The 14,987-nt window shown below is 38.5% G+C and overlaps 1 protein-coding gene across 1 annotated transcript in view; it reads right to left on the reverse strand.

The window, feature by feature from the left end:
* The window catches only part of Adsl (adenylosuccinate lyase), a 49,339-nt gene extending 34,563 nt beyond the window's left edge, over positions 1–14,776 (reverse strand). Inside the window, exons 1-3 of the mRNA XM_067151921.2 lie at positions 14,729–14,776; positions 10,402–10,605; positions 122–246 (exon numbers count right to left, since the gene is read on the reverse strand). Coding sequence (XP_067008022.2) covers positions 122–246; positions 10,402–10,605; positions 14,729–14,776 — 377 coding nt within the window. The remainder of the gene's footprint in view (positions 1–121; positions 247–10,401; positions 10,606–14,728) is intronic.
* Positions 14,777–14,987: the final 211 nt, after the last annotated feature.

Consider the following 14,987-nt stretch of genomic DNA (forward strand, 5'->3'; position numbering starts at 1 on the left):
AATAAATAAATAAATAAATCCCAATATTAACACTGAAATGTATCTTCTTTCATGAACCAACTGGTCATAAAGAATGAAAAAATATTCTGATGAGGTACTTGATAAAAAAAAAAGAGCTTACTGTAAATGAGTAAATCCTAATGTAGGTAAATCTTTGTACTGATCTGCAAAGGTGGCCAGCCTATCAATGCAGGTAGCCAATTTAGGGAGGAGCAGCTGGAAACCATCCCGCAGAATAATCAAGTCCTGAAAAGATAATATAAGATTATGTTCTATGAATTAAAGCAGATTTGCTGCCATCATAATAAACAATTTAGTAAAGAATGATATATAATTAGTGGATATTATAAGTAGTACCAAGGTCTTGAAAGTAAACAAGATTACATCTACACAGAAAAGTTTAATTTCTAAAACAAGTTCACCAGTATGAAAAAAAAATTAAAATAACTAAACCTCTACTTTTAAAGTACTCATGAAGAATAACACAAACAATAATGTCAAGAGGGAATTGACAGTAAAGGATAAACTCCACATCTTCACACACTGTTACAAAAGGTCTCCTTGCTCTCCAACAAGCGCATTTCTGCTTCCAAACTTGTTCATGGAAGACAGGCATCTACACCCACTGAAGGCCATTCTTAATGTAAGAAGTGCAAGGTGGGGAGAAAGCCAGATAAACACAAGGAAAGGGAAGACAAAGAAAGGTTAATACAGGATGTATAAGACAAGGAACACAAGACAAACACAGAAGGAGAAAAGAATTCCATTGGTTTAATGTAAGTAATGGGAAGGGAACAAATAGTGGCTACTACTACTATTCCAATAATTAAGGACATGGGAGATAATGTGTCATCCTCACATTCTATTTCCTGTTCCTACAGTTTATGTTGCTTGTATCTAGTTGAGGTGGACTCCCAATTACCGTAGGTCACACCATCCTCCCATTGTTCCTTTAGAACTTCCCACGGGCTTTCGCTCTGCCCCTCTCAGTTACCTAGTGTTAATTATCTGTACAACTTTAGGCTGATCTATCAGATCATATAGTTCCTATTTCTTCCTGTGCCTCTACCCTCTACAAATAATCAGAAATATGAACAAACGTAGGACTATGAAAAGGAATACATAATAGGAATTGAAAAGAAGAAGACACAGGAGACAAGGACAAACATGAAAACGGAAAAGAACAAGGACAATCTCTACAACTTCATACACTGCTATCTTCAAACAGATTGGCTCTTTCCTCATTTCTCACAAACCTGAGCTGTGGAGGTATTTGTACTGTCTGAGCCACTCAGCCTAGCAGGTAATTATATAAAAATTATAAGGGCTAAAATAATAATCTGACTACAATCATTTTTTTGATTGAAGACTGAAAACTGCAAAGTGCCTAGAACCATCATTTGACAAAAAAATTGAATGTAAAGGAGATAAGTAGCCTACCAGGCCAGTGCCTTATAAGAGGAGATAAGTCCAGAGTAGGTCACATGAATTTCATACATGTATGTATAGTTCAGACGGTAGAGCGCTGGCTTTCTGAGCCCGACTTGGTAGGTTCGATCCTGGCTCAGTCCAGCAGTATTTGAAGGTGCTCAAATATGTCAACCTTCTGTCAGCAGATTTACTGACACATAAAAGGACTCCTGATGGACTAAATTCTGTCACCTCGGTGTCTTCGAAAATCATAAAAATATATTAGCGGGGTGTATGATTGATGCATTATGAATGTATCTTTGTTTGTTTGTTGAGTATTTTAGCCTGAAGGCTGGTTGAATCCTCAATAACTCTGCCATCAGCTGTCATAGATGGCTAGGCATCAAAGAAGAGGCTTACAATGGAAATGAAGAGTTAGAGTTTCCCGTTTTCCTGCTGCTTTCATCACTGAGCCGGATGTAGCTATTACATCTCAGTCACCACCACCACTATCTATGAAGACCACTGAAATGCATGCACCAACCAACCCTATGAGGAACATTTTCACACTATTTAAAACACGGACTGGTTGCGTAAAGAATTGTGTTACTAACACTGGCATTGCTCATACCTCAGTCACTTTCATATTGCCAAAGATGAAACGGGACAACAGATTTGTTCTAGCCCATACCAGAAGACATAGTGCACTGTAAGCATTAGATCTTTCCAGCAAAGGCAAGAAAAGACTGCTCAAACAAGGCTTTTGGTACTATATCCCATGGATTTAGAATGTGTAAGTCCAGTTTCTAACGCCCGAGTACTCTGTTGCTTTTCAGTTGTCAGTGATTATCCAGTATGACAAATAATGTACTTCACGACTCTGTGTATTGTTATAAAACAGAAGTGAAGGAGAGGGGTTCTGTTTTGCAACATGTTTAAACTTGGCATTAACTCTTCTAGGTTTTCAGCAACAGTCAAGTACGAAAGGGCTAGGACTGGGGAGGTAGCAGCCAAGGCTTTAATTAAGATACTGAAAATGAGAAACCATGGAAGCAAACAATCTTTCAGGCTGTTCATTGTGGGGGGCTCCCTAATACAGCTACTGCAGCCTTTACCACTCAGTAACCAATGTTTACAAGGTTTATGAGGCCCAGAGTGTGTTTCATTTTCATGCCCTTCATGTTCTTTTGTTGACATCTTCATTCTTGAATGGATCGCCCCTTTTTCTTTTCCTTGTTAGGAATAAGAAGGGATGGTTACCTAGATGTACTCTCCTTTAAAACAATAACCACCACCTTATCCAGGGAGAAGAAGAACCTCTTGAGCATACTTACCCTAAGAACACAGGCAATTTTTGATGTTTTTTTGCTATTTTCTTGACGTTGCACCGACACAGTTAGGTCTTATGGCGACGATGGGACAGGATAGGCCTAGGAATGGGAAGGAAGCGGCCGTGGCCTTAATTAAGGTACAGCCCCAGCATTTGCCTGGTGTGAAAATGGGAAACCACGGAAAACCATCTTCAGGGCTGCCGACAGTGGGACTCGAACCCACTATCTCCCGGATGCGAGCTCACAGCTGCGCGCTCCTAACTGCACGGCCAGCTCGCCCGGTATTTTTTATGTTTTGTGACCAAGCATTACGTAGCCTATTTTTGTTCAAGATTTTAGTTGTCATTAGAATGTTTTTGTAAATTCATCGTCTGGCTCCATCACTGAATGGTTAGTGTGTTGGCCTTTGGTCACAGGGTTCCCGCGTCGATTGAGGGCAGGATCGGGAATTTTAACCAGTATTCGTTAATTCCGCTGTCACAGTGGCTGGGTGTACATGTCATCTTCATCATCATTTCATCGTCATTCTGAGGCGCAAATCAAAATATCTGCACCTGGCAGGCCAAAAATGTCCTCGGACACTTCCGGCACTAAAAGTCATACAACATTTCAGTTTTGCATTTGTAAATTCATCACCATTTCCAACTCCAGCTTCCTGGATGGGTGTACAATCACTTGCCATCTCCTTCTATCTTCATACATCATCTTTTCCTGGACATCTTTCCACCTGAGACCTCTCTCCTCCACATCTGATTTTAGTGTCTCTATCCAGTATTTCCTTGGCCTTCCCCTTGGTCTTTTTCCTTGGACATTAAGGTCAAAGTATTTTCTGGCAGGCCTTTCATTGATCATTGTAAAAATGTGCCCATATCACTCAAGTCTACACTTTTATTTCACTGATAATAGGAACCTCAATGCCAGCTACTTTCCTATTTCCTTCATTCCTTGTTTTGTCTTTTCAGGTAGTCTGTTATCTCTAATGAATCTCATTTTTGTTGCCTGAATTCTGTTATAGTCACTATTTAGTAGAACACATACATGCCTTGAAACTGTATATGAGAATTGGTATGAAATAGGTGTGGTACATGGCTGCTTTACTTTTTGTGGTATTTGAAGTACTATAGTGGGTTTCTGAATCGATTGTAAAAGTTTGGTGATTTCTGTGTCCAGCTGAGAATTTCGTGCTTGACAGTGTTGGCCTTTAAGATGGTACTTCCAAGGTATTTTAAATGAGAAACTGATGCTAATGTGGTTCTTTTTAAAAAGAGGTTTGAGTTCATTCCTTCCCTCTTGATGCTTATTTCTACAGTCTTTGTTTCACTCATCTTAGCTCAAAGTTACTGAACATATTGTTCCATTCAGTCAGTTTTTTTCTTTACTTCAGCGTCTGTTTCTTTCTATAACAGCACATCATTAGCAAATACCAGGGCATTCAATCTACTGTCCATTTTTGACGAACTTCATGATCTTGTTGTCTATTATTATTATTATTATTATTATTGTCATCATCTTCCTTCCAAGTATTGGGCCATGTGTTCCGTTACAGTTTTGCAATTTTCTTTTTGCAAGACTTGAAAGCAATCAAATTGTTGTTGTTGTTGTTGTTGTTGTTGTTGTTGTTGTTGTTGTTGTTGTTGTTGTTGTTGTTGTTGTTGTTGTTGTTGTTGTTGTACCGGTTGGTACACCTCTACGCCGCACATTTGAATTTTCCACCTTAAAGTACTCCTCTACAGGAGAAACTCTGAACTTTAACAACTGTATCAACTCATAAGTTTGCTCAGAAGATGTCACTACCGTAAATTTTGTGCTTACGAAGTTGTCAGTACTGTGTGGTGTTTGACTTGTTTTGTCTTCTATTGATCAAGAAGTGTGGACATTCTCTGATAGATGTCTCTACAAAAAACTATGACCATGCACCCTGGTGCGAAGTGGAAGAACTTTATTTGAAGAAATTTTGTATTCATAAGTTTGTTCTTTACTAAATTTCGTTCTTTCATTTGTGGGTTGGCAATATAAATCTTTTCTTTCCGCCAGTTTTGAACTTAGCCAATCCAGAATTTCTGTAATTAATTTTTGACCAATCGTGTCTTTCTTCTTTGGTTTAGATGTGTAACTGTAAGCTACCTAATAAACGCCTGTGGGTGTGTCTTAATTATTCATGAAAGGTCTCGAATCTTCCCCGAGATTATAAAAACTGCTGATTTTCCTGTCTCTGGGCCACTCGAACAACATCTAGCCTAGTGTGTGGAAGTGTAGCAGGGGGCGGGTAGCGCCTCTTCCTTCGGGCAGCAGCTCTTCACAAAGGTAATGGCCGTTTAACATCTTTATTTTCTTGCTAGCTCAGCAGTTTAACCCTCGGGGAAGGTCCGAAACCTTTTTATTATGTAATCTATCTCTTAATCATGTAAAATTTTGTAAATCTTCATATAACTTTAACTGAAAATCGGGGATAGAGAGTGCTTTACTCTCTCGAGCTCCCCTTCATTTTGAATTCGACGTGACTACGTTTTCGTAACCGTTCTTCTACTCTTCCGTAATGTATTAAATTTATTCTGTATACGAGTCACCTCCATAGTTTGGGAATAGCCCCTGCTTCATCGGCCTAGTGCCTCTTAGGTTTTAAGAAGTTTCGTGTAGGAGTGCAAATTCACGCCTCCATTCAGTTTTGCATTTTGGGCCAATTACTTAACCTATTCTTTTTCAACGAAGGCCCAATAGGTTGGGTACAAGATACCCCTGTTTCATTGTAAGTTGTGCCTTGATGGCACTCATGTGTAAAAGTCTGGTATTACCTTTCTAAGCTTGAAAAATTGAGAGCGGGTTAGCTCTTTTATTTGTGGTAAAAGTGCCTCAAAGAGGCTTGATATTCGAAGGTGGGAGCAGGTGCTCCATGTTATTAGGGGTTTTGTACCCTTTGGTAAATATGTGTTTGGGAGCTGAGAGCTCAGAAAATGTAAAGTGAAGGCTTGAAGCCTAAGTTCTGTTATACCACCAAATCTTGTCGTTCCTAGACTTAAATTTTGTTCCTGGTACCTTATTACTTGTTGTTATTGGTTAAAGTTGGAAATTCTAAATCAAAACTGTTAAGTTTGGCTGTTTTGAAAATATAACCTTTAATGAAATTTTAATTCATTTCTCGGCTTTGTAGTTAGACCCATTCCAGCCCGCACCTTCTTTCACCTCTGCATTCCACGGGTAACCCCGTAACTATTATTATTATTATTATTATTATTTTTATTATTATTATTATTATTATCATCATCATCATCATCATCATCATGAGTGGTCATAGAGTACTTCCCTGTTGGACACCTCTCTTTGTCTACAACCATATTCAACATCCACTGCCTATCTGAACAGGGATGCAGTCATGGGTCTTTTCAATGTCCAAAAATGTAATCACAAGATTCTTTCCATGTTCCCAGTTCTTTTCTGTCAGCATTCTTAGAGCAGAAATGAGATCCATGGTAGTTCGATCTTTCCTAAATCCATGTTGTATTTCCTCAAGTAAAGGTTCCACTATCTTCCTCTCATTTTGATTATCTTTTCCAACAGCTTCAGGGTATGTGACAACAGTATTATGTACCTACATTTTCCACATTTTGATTTGCATGATGATGCTGCTTGCTGTTTAAAAGGCAAAATATTTAAGTCATTGACCACTACGTTTCAATCTGTTTGCAGTTTTTAAACAGTGGGATGATGATACCTTTTCCCAAATCTGGGATTTTGTTTTCTTTCCAGATCAGTGAGGACTCTGTATAGCCAATTTAATCCTGGTACTTCATCTGCATTTATTGTATATGAGGCAAAATCATCAAAGCCTGAGGACTTTCTAATTTTTTATGCTCCTTAGTGCTGTTTTGAATTCAAGCCATGTTTATGAGGGTTGGTTTTTCTGGATTTCATCTGTTCTACAGGTGGTGATGGTGGTGGTGTCTTCAGCTCAATTTTAACAACATGCTGAAGTACCTCTTCATTTTACGTCTGATCCCTTCCTCTGCTCTTATCAAACTACCATCATTAGTTTCCAGTGGAAGAATTCCTCCATATATGTTTTACTACTTTATATAGTAGTTTCCTACTTCCTCTATCCTGGTAGTGAAGTCGTACCAGCACTATTTCTGTACTTTTTGGATTAGTATTTTTACATCCAACTTCTTGTTCCAATATTCCTGTGCTCGCTCTTCAATTTCTACCTCATTTATTTTAATGCCAAATTTTGTGTTATGTGATATCATTTTCTCTTCAGCATGTTTCTTTCTTATACTGCTCTCTTTGTGACGTGGGCTGTGAATGCATCTGTATTTGGCCTACTTCAAACACTTTCTGGACCATTTAAAAATTTTATTTAATTTTATCGTCGAAATTTATCGGACTCCATGTACCGTACCTGTCAATTTTTCTAAAACTTTCACAAGATCCAAGCTTTGAGATGTGTCCAAGAACAAGATAAACAGCAATGGATTAAAAATTTAAATTTCATTAGCTAAAACAAAATCGAACGATAACTCCTGTGCGGTCATTGGTCATTAATTTTGCTGGGCTGTTTCCTGTTGCACAACCCACCTTGGCTATCTTCGGGAAGCGTGTCTCACGGGAGCTTCATTCTGTCTTCGGAATCATGTAGAGCGTACGTGTTATCCGGGAGCTTTGTGCTCTATGGGGACATCTGGCTTTACTGAGGTAAGCAAATTTTAAACGTCCTATGTAATTTTATTTCACATTTTAGATTGTTACAAGGGTTTACCCATTGATTTAACTAACAGGAATCTAAACAAATTTTCAATGGCGTAATGGTGAACCACGCTCTGCCACCAATGGAACAGCTTGTGACACATCAAAATAAAAAAGAAAGAAAATTTTAAAACCAAGTCATACAATAAAAATTAAACAAGGTAAAATACACGACATCAAAGGCAAGATGTGGACAGCGGAAGGAACCCTACGAGGTTATGGTTCAAAGGACTTCTATGGACAAAACTTCAACAAAATAACAATTTAGTATAACAAACACAAAAGAAAAGGAAACAAAGAAAACTAGCATAAACGCAAGATATAAATACGAACTCTGGTGTAATTAAGTTGCAGTCTTACAATACTGTTGCCAGTGCTAGTCTTGAAGGAAAATACTTTTTGAAGTTCAATTGTGAAGGCAAATAGGTCTAGTCCGCCGAGTGTGTTGATATTCAAAGAAAATATTCCTGATCAATTACAAGTTTAAAATGTGAAGTGATCACCTTCACTATAGAAAAATATAGGCCACTGGAAAACAATTTAAAATAAAACAGATTTACTGAGATCAAGCTTAGGGAGCCATGTAATTTTTAAAGTACAAAACTGTTATAAAAGCTTGCCTCGTGCAAACTTGAGGATGGATGTAAAGCGCTTTTACACCAGTGAAAATTTGTTTAGATTCCTGTTAGTTAAATCAACGGATAAACTCCTGTAACAAGTCAAAATGTGAAATAAAATTACATAAGACATTTAAGATTTGCTTACCCTAATAAAACCAGAAATCCACCAGTGAAAATTTGTTTAGATTCCTGTTAGTTAAATCAACGGATAAACTCCTGTAACAAGTCAAAATGTGAAATAAAATTACATAGGACATTTAAGATTTGCTTACCCTAATAAAACCAGAAATCCCCATAGAGCACAGAGCTCCCGGACAACACGTCCGCGCTATATGATCCCGAAGACAGAATAAATCTCCCTTACGACGCTTTTCCCGAAGGTAGCCAAGATGGGTTGAGCAACAGAGAACAGTCCAACAAAATTAAAGACCAATGACCACACAGGAGTTACCTTTCAATTTTGTTTAAGCCAGTGTGATTCAAATGTTTAATTTGACACTGATTATCTTGTCCTTGGACACATCTTGAAGCTTGGGACTGTGCAAGTCTATATATAGTATTGGAACCATACTCTAATTGGGGTTTTACCAGTGACTTATATGCCCTCCCTTTCACATCCTTACTACAATTACTAAATACCCTCAGAGCCATATGAAGAGACCTTTTACAATTTGCTTTGCATCGCACCGACACAGGTAGATGGAGTTGGAACAAAGCAGCCATGGCCTCGATTAAGGTACAGCCCCAGTATTTGCCTAGTGTGAAAATGGGAAACCACAGAAAATCATTTTCAGGGCTGCCGACAGTGGGGTTTGAACCCACAATATCTCGGATGCAAGCTCACAGCTGCGTGCCCCTAACCGCACGGCCAACTCGCTCGGTATATGAAGAGATCTATAACGTTTACTTACAGCCTCGTTAATGTGATTTCTTCAGTGAAGATCTACCCTTGTATTAACTAACACCTAGTTACTTACAACAGTCTCGTGAGGTCCTTTCACTCCAATGGCACAGCAATTACTGTAAAACTGGGAGGACTTCTCCTTTTGGTGAAACAACCTGCACTTTACACCCTGTTTACCATCATACCATTATCTACTGTCCATCTCACAAGTTTGTCGAGGTCTTTTTGCAGTTGCTCATAATTTTGTAACTTATTTATCACTCTATACAGTATATCATCCAAAAGACCTTTATTTGTGATGCCAGTTCTTTACTTGTATCATTAATATAATAAGAATACATAAAGTTCCAATAATACTGCCTTGCAAAATCCCCCCCCCCCCCCGAAATCATTACAGAAGAAATAACCAAGGTTCCATTTGTCATTAGGTGACAGGTGTGTACTCCATATCTAGTGAAAATATCTAAGTTGTAAAACATATTTCTTGGCTTTGCAGTTTAAAGGATTGGGATATTCTATTGTATTCATGCATTTCGGAACTTCAACTTCAAAATGTTTGATTTCTGCGAATATCTCAAAATGCTGATTTTGGCACTTAGTGTAACTTTAAAGCTCTTCAGTCCGTCAAACACTAAATACAACATCTATAACATACCTGTGTAAAAACACAGTTGTATTCAACAGCTTTAAAGTTACATTAACTGAACTAACACTGAAAAGTATGGCTTCCTTCTTAACAAATTTGGCACTTAGTTCATTTGGAATGACAAGTCTTCAAATACAAGAACATTAAAATATGAACTAAAATACCCCTTTTATGCAGTCATACAACGGAATGATGAACAAGAAAATACAAAAGAGAGAGAGAGAGGAGGAAGGAAAATGATGATGATGAGGAGGAAGAGGAACAGAAGAAGAGATTTTGTTATTTTTACAAGTTGCTTTACGTCGCACCGACACAGATAGATCTTATGGCGACGATGGGAGAGAAAAGCACTAGGAGTGGGAATGAAGCGGCCGCGGCCTTAATTAAGGTACAGCCCCAGCATTTGCCTGGTGAAAATGGGAAACCACAGAAAACCATCTTCAGGGCTGCCGACAGTGGGGTTGGAACCCAATACCTTCCGAATACCGGATACTGGCCGCACTTAAGCGACTGCAACTATCGAGCTCGGTAGAAGAAGAAGAAGAAGAAGAAGAAGAAGAAAAGAAGAAGGGGAGGAGAGTATACGTTTTTGGAACAAGGATCGTGATGGAAGCAGCGGTGGCCTACAGTGGACAGTCAACAAACTGTACATAGGTTTGCTCTGAGCTGAAAGGGGAGACCATGGAGAACTACTCCTACTCAAATAGAGAAGGAAAGCACTCTAAAGAGAAAAGAAATATGAATGGTACATACAGTATTGTCGCCAACATAACAAGAGGTGGCCCCCAAGTGGATGATGGGAGCAGCCAGTGGACACAACTTGCCAAAGACATGAACATGAGCCATCACGTCATGGCGGGTCAGTTTCTCCTCCTCAGCAGCCTCCTTGAAATCTATGTTGTAGATATTTGCTTCCATTTGGGCGATCTGCTCATCGCTGATCGACAGGCCAAGATCCTGCAAATACATCAAAAATTAACTATGAGTTAGGAGTAAAGTTAAATCAACATACATCACTGTAAGAAATGGAGACTGCAGAAAACTAAACACTGAAAGTGAAATTACATTCACCCTTAGTCCAATCATTAAAGTATTCCAGCACATTTTCCATTGTCTTTCACTGTTTATATATTGTAAAAAAAACTCGAAAGGAGCTGTGTTGGAGTCACGGATGCAAGTTCTGACATAGAATTCAAACCGCATGATAGGTATTGTCGAAATGAAGTACAGTATCTAGACAGGATGAGTTTCAAATGTTACTGGTTTTTCTTTCTTCCTTAATTCTACACAAATTTATACATCTTGAAGACAAAGTCGATTAGACCAGAGTGTTAGGGCACGGATGTTGTTGAAATGTCATCTTTTTCTTCCTTTGCATTAAGACGTTGCTCAGTAGTATAAAAATTCATTCTGCAATGTAACGAAAGATAAAAACACGTTTTTATTTTGCATCCTTTTGCATTATTTTGCCAATTTGGGATGATTATTTCAAGATTTTAGGTTAGCATACATAACTTTTAAGAATGTTTAGTTCATTTTATAAGTGTTTAATCAACGCATGTATTCTTTATTTTCAGAGTGGTACAAGTCCACAAGTAACAACGTAAAAAATTATACATATTTTTATATGGTTAAATTTGTTAAATATATTTCATGACCAAGCTAGTGAGTGAATTTGGAAAAGACGTGTTTAGAATAGATGGGCATGTTTTATTTTTTTAAATTGTGCAGCGTTAGAGTGAGTGCTGAAAGGAAGTTTATTGTACAACAATACATCAAACAAGAAAAACATCTGAAAACTGTAATGAGTGCAAAGAACAACAATAATGCCCAGGTTCTTTGGGGGGCGTAGTGCTAGCATTAAATCCAGCAAATCATCTTGCACACTTCCAAGTAAATTAAAAGATGACTGATTATTTATGTAAAAATAAGAGCTGTGCAATGAATAGAACAGGGATATATTGATTGTTAAACCATTGTTACACAAATCACCAGAATTCAGTTTTGTTAAATATTTTAAAGCCATTTTTACTTATTTTAAAGCATTTTTTCCATAAATTTAAGGCCATTTTATTGATCATTTTCAGTGACTTCTTAGTTATCAATATCCGCTCCCTAGTGGTCTGTGTCTACGTCCTTCGCACCCCGTTTGCAATGTTTTACGACCGGATGCCCTTCCTGACGCAACCCTATTTGGAGGGATGTAATCACTATTGTGTGTTTCTGTGGTGGTTGGTAGTGTGATGTGTTGTGTTGTCTGAATATGAAGAGGAAAGTGGACAAACATAAATACCCAGTCCCCGAGCCAGACGCAGTTAAAATCCCCGACCCAGCCGGGAATCGAACCTAGGACCCTCTGAAACGAAGGTCTAAACGCTGAACATAAAACCAAGGAGTCGGACAGGCCAGTATCTACATCCATGAGTTCCAAAATACAGGGTCTTTCATAAAGAATGAACCGATTTCATCAAGCTATATTTTCCCAACAGTCAGTAGTACAAGATTAAACCTAAGACGCACGTGTTTGACTGATGTTCAAGTTTAGTCCTACAGGTGTTCAATATGACCACCACCAGGAGCACGGACCACATCTAGGCGATAGGACAATTCCTCCCAAACGCAGTGCAGCATATCACGATCCACTGAGTTGATCACACGTGTTATCCGCTCTTGAAGGTCATCCAATGTAGTGCGTAGAGGCGGAACATAAAATTTGTCCTTGACGTATCCCCACAGGAAGAAGTCGCAAGGAGTGAAGTCTGGGGATATGGAAGGCCATGCGAGTAGAGCACGATCCGTAGCAGTGTGTCGACCAATCCACCGTTGAGGAGTCGGGAGGGGGGGGGGAGGGATGGGAGGAAGGCGCGGAGCACTCTGCTGACTACTAATAGAAATACGAGGCCACGCCCTTTGTAACGATATGTGACTCGTTCCACTGCATGGCTTGAGTACGACGCAATAAGCCTTCGAAATCGGTTCATTCTTTATGAAAGACCCTGTAATTGTTTACAAGTTGCTTTACGTCGCAACGACAGAGATAGGTCTTATGGTATAGGAAAGGGCTAGGAATGGGGAGGAAGCGGCCGTGGCCTTAATTAAGGTACAGCCCCAGCATCTGCCCAGTGTGAAAACTGGAAACCACGGAAAAACATACTCAGGGGGGCCCGAACCCACTATCTCCCAAATACTGGATACTGGTCGCACTTAAGTCCAAAATAATTTCCATCACAGGGGCAGTGAATGTGCTTACGACACTCGGGCGCCTGTAAACGTCCTGTAAAAATCTCACTCGTAAAATAAACCATCAATATCCATGGCTGTTCGTAAATAGCTATTCCGTACATTATCTTCCAATTTACTTTCTACTTAATAATAATTGTATATGAATGTATAATAAAATATGAAGTAAGGCCTAGTTATAAAATGATCGTTATAGCCTACTGCTGGAACTGAAATAAAATATAAAATGTGAAAGAATTGTGAAAATAAAGATGTTTGTCACTTAGAAATAGACTGTCAGCAAAATATACAGCAAATAAACTATCCGTACACTTTCAGGAGGCAGATTACTTGTGCTGGGAATGCAGAGACGCCATTTTTGCTGTAGATGGGTAGGGAACCACAGTACTGCAATCAGATGGAGAAATAATTCAACGAAGTTAAGTTTACATTACTGTGGAGCGGAGTTCAACCAATCATAGACGATTTCTAGTCAAACAGCGCGGAAAAGAATTGCAGTACGGTAAAGTGTCTTTTGAATACGGAAAGAAGGCAGTTACATCATACTATGAAATAACATTATTCCTTTACTGAGAACTTGCTCACTCTTTACTCTTTCAATTCAAAGTATCCTCAGCATTTGAGAATTCCGAATCAAATTTCATGTTACTACGGCTTTAATAAGCCTTGGCCTACCAAGCGACTGCTGCTCAGTCCGAAGATCTGCAAATTTCAAGGTGACGCGTGGTCAGCGCGACGAATCCTCTCAGCCGTTTTCCTTGGCTTTTTAAACATGTTTCGATAATTCATGGTAAGTATAAATAGCAGTGAAAAACTGCATTCGTAGCTTAACTTCCATAAATTTAGAATAATCACCGAAAGGAAGGAGCACATTTCTATATTCTTGCCTAGTTAGTACGCGGAAGTTTATCTGCACTTTACCAATAAAAGAGTGCACGTCTTATTTCTTTAAGAACGAGTTTAAGCGAAATCATTCACTTATTACTTTCCTAACATAATAGAACTACCCTCCCTTTGTTTACTGACGGGACATTAAAGTCCTGCCTTTTAAAATTCACTGTAGAAATTGAATGTTACCTGGAAACCTGACGGGACCCCCAGTCCTCTTCTTCAGAAATAGTTTCAGAATATAGTGAGAAATTGCAGCATCCATCAAGCATGATATAGAACAGCTATCAGTCTGACATGCATGACAGTATGTAGTAGTGGTGAAGCCATTATGATGAATGCTGGAGTGTCAAAAGAAAATTATTTGTAAAAGTATTTCTACTGCTCAAATGGTAAGCTAATATTTTTTCTCCTAAATGGATACCTGACATGACAAATTCTTCTGTATGAACGTATTTATAATGTAGCATTGTGGAATCCTGGTGTTATAAAATACTGGGGACTTCGAAGTCCCGTCAGGTACCAGAGATAAAAAAAAAAGAGTGGTTGAGGTTATGTTTAGAAGTTATAACTGCATTGGTATCCATAGATTATTGGACAACTTATTCATGGTAAATAGCATTAGTGCCAATGGCCAACACATCCGCAAGGATAGGGCCCTATCTTAAAGGAATTCTGATTATGAAGACGCCATAAACACTCAGCGCCCCAGCCAGAGAAGGTGGATGTTAAAATCTCCGATCTGGCCGGAAACTGAACATGGGGGCCCTTGGACGAACATACAGCATGCAAACCATTTAGCCATGGAGCTAGACAACAGGGTCGGATGAAACTGACTCATTTTTAGTCTTATAATTCCCTTTTGGCTACCACCGTTATGAAGTAGTTTGTTATCATATGAACCTTGAAAATATTCCCGTCAAACAGTCGATACTTTCAAGTCCCAAGTTACATTTTGGCCTGAATTACCAATATTACGCATATTTGTGGTTTCATACATGTTTGCATATCTAAATATATTATTAGTATTATATAGTATTATTTTTGTTCAAAAATCATTTAAAATTCAGTAAACAAAGGGTTAAGAACGAGTTTAAGCGAAATCTTTCAAATGTTACTTTCCTAACATACTAGAATTACCCTATGCAATTTTAATGGAAAAATGTGTATTAGACAAATCTATAATGCTAATATTATGAAAAGAGAAATGT

This window comes from Anabrus simplex, chromosome 7, assembly GCF_040414725.1.
Source record: "Anabrus simplex isolate iqAnaSimp1 chromosome 7, ASM4041472v1, whole genome shotgun sequence".
NCBI lineage: Eukaryota > Metazoa > Arthropoda > Insecta > Orthoptera > Tettigoniidae > Anabrus > Anabrus simplex.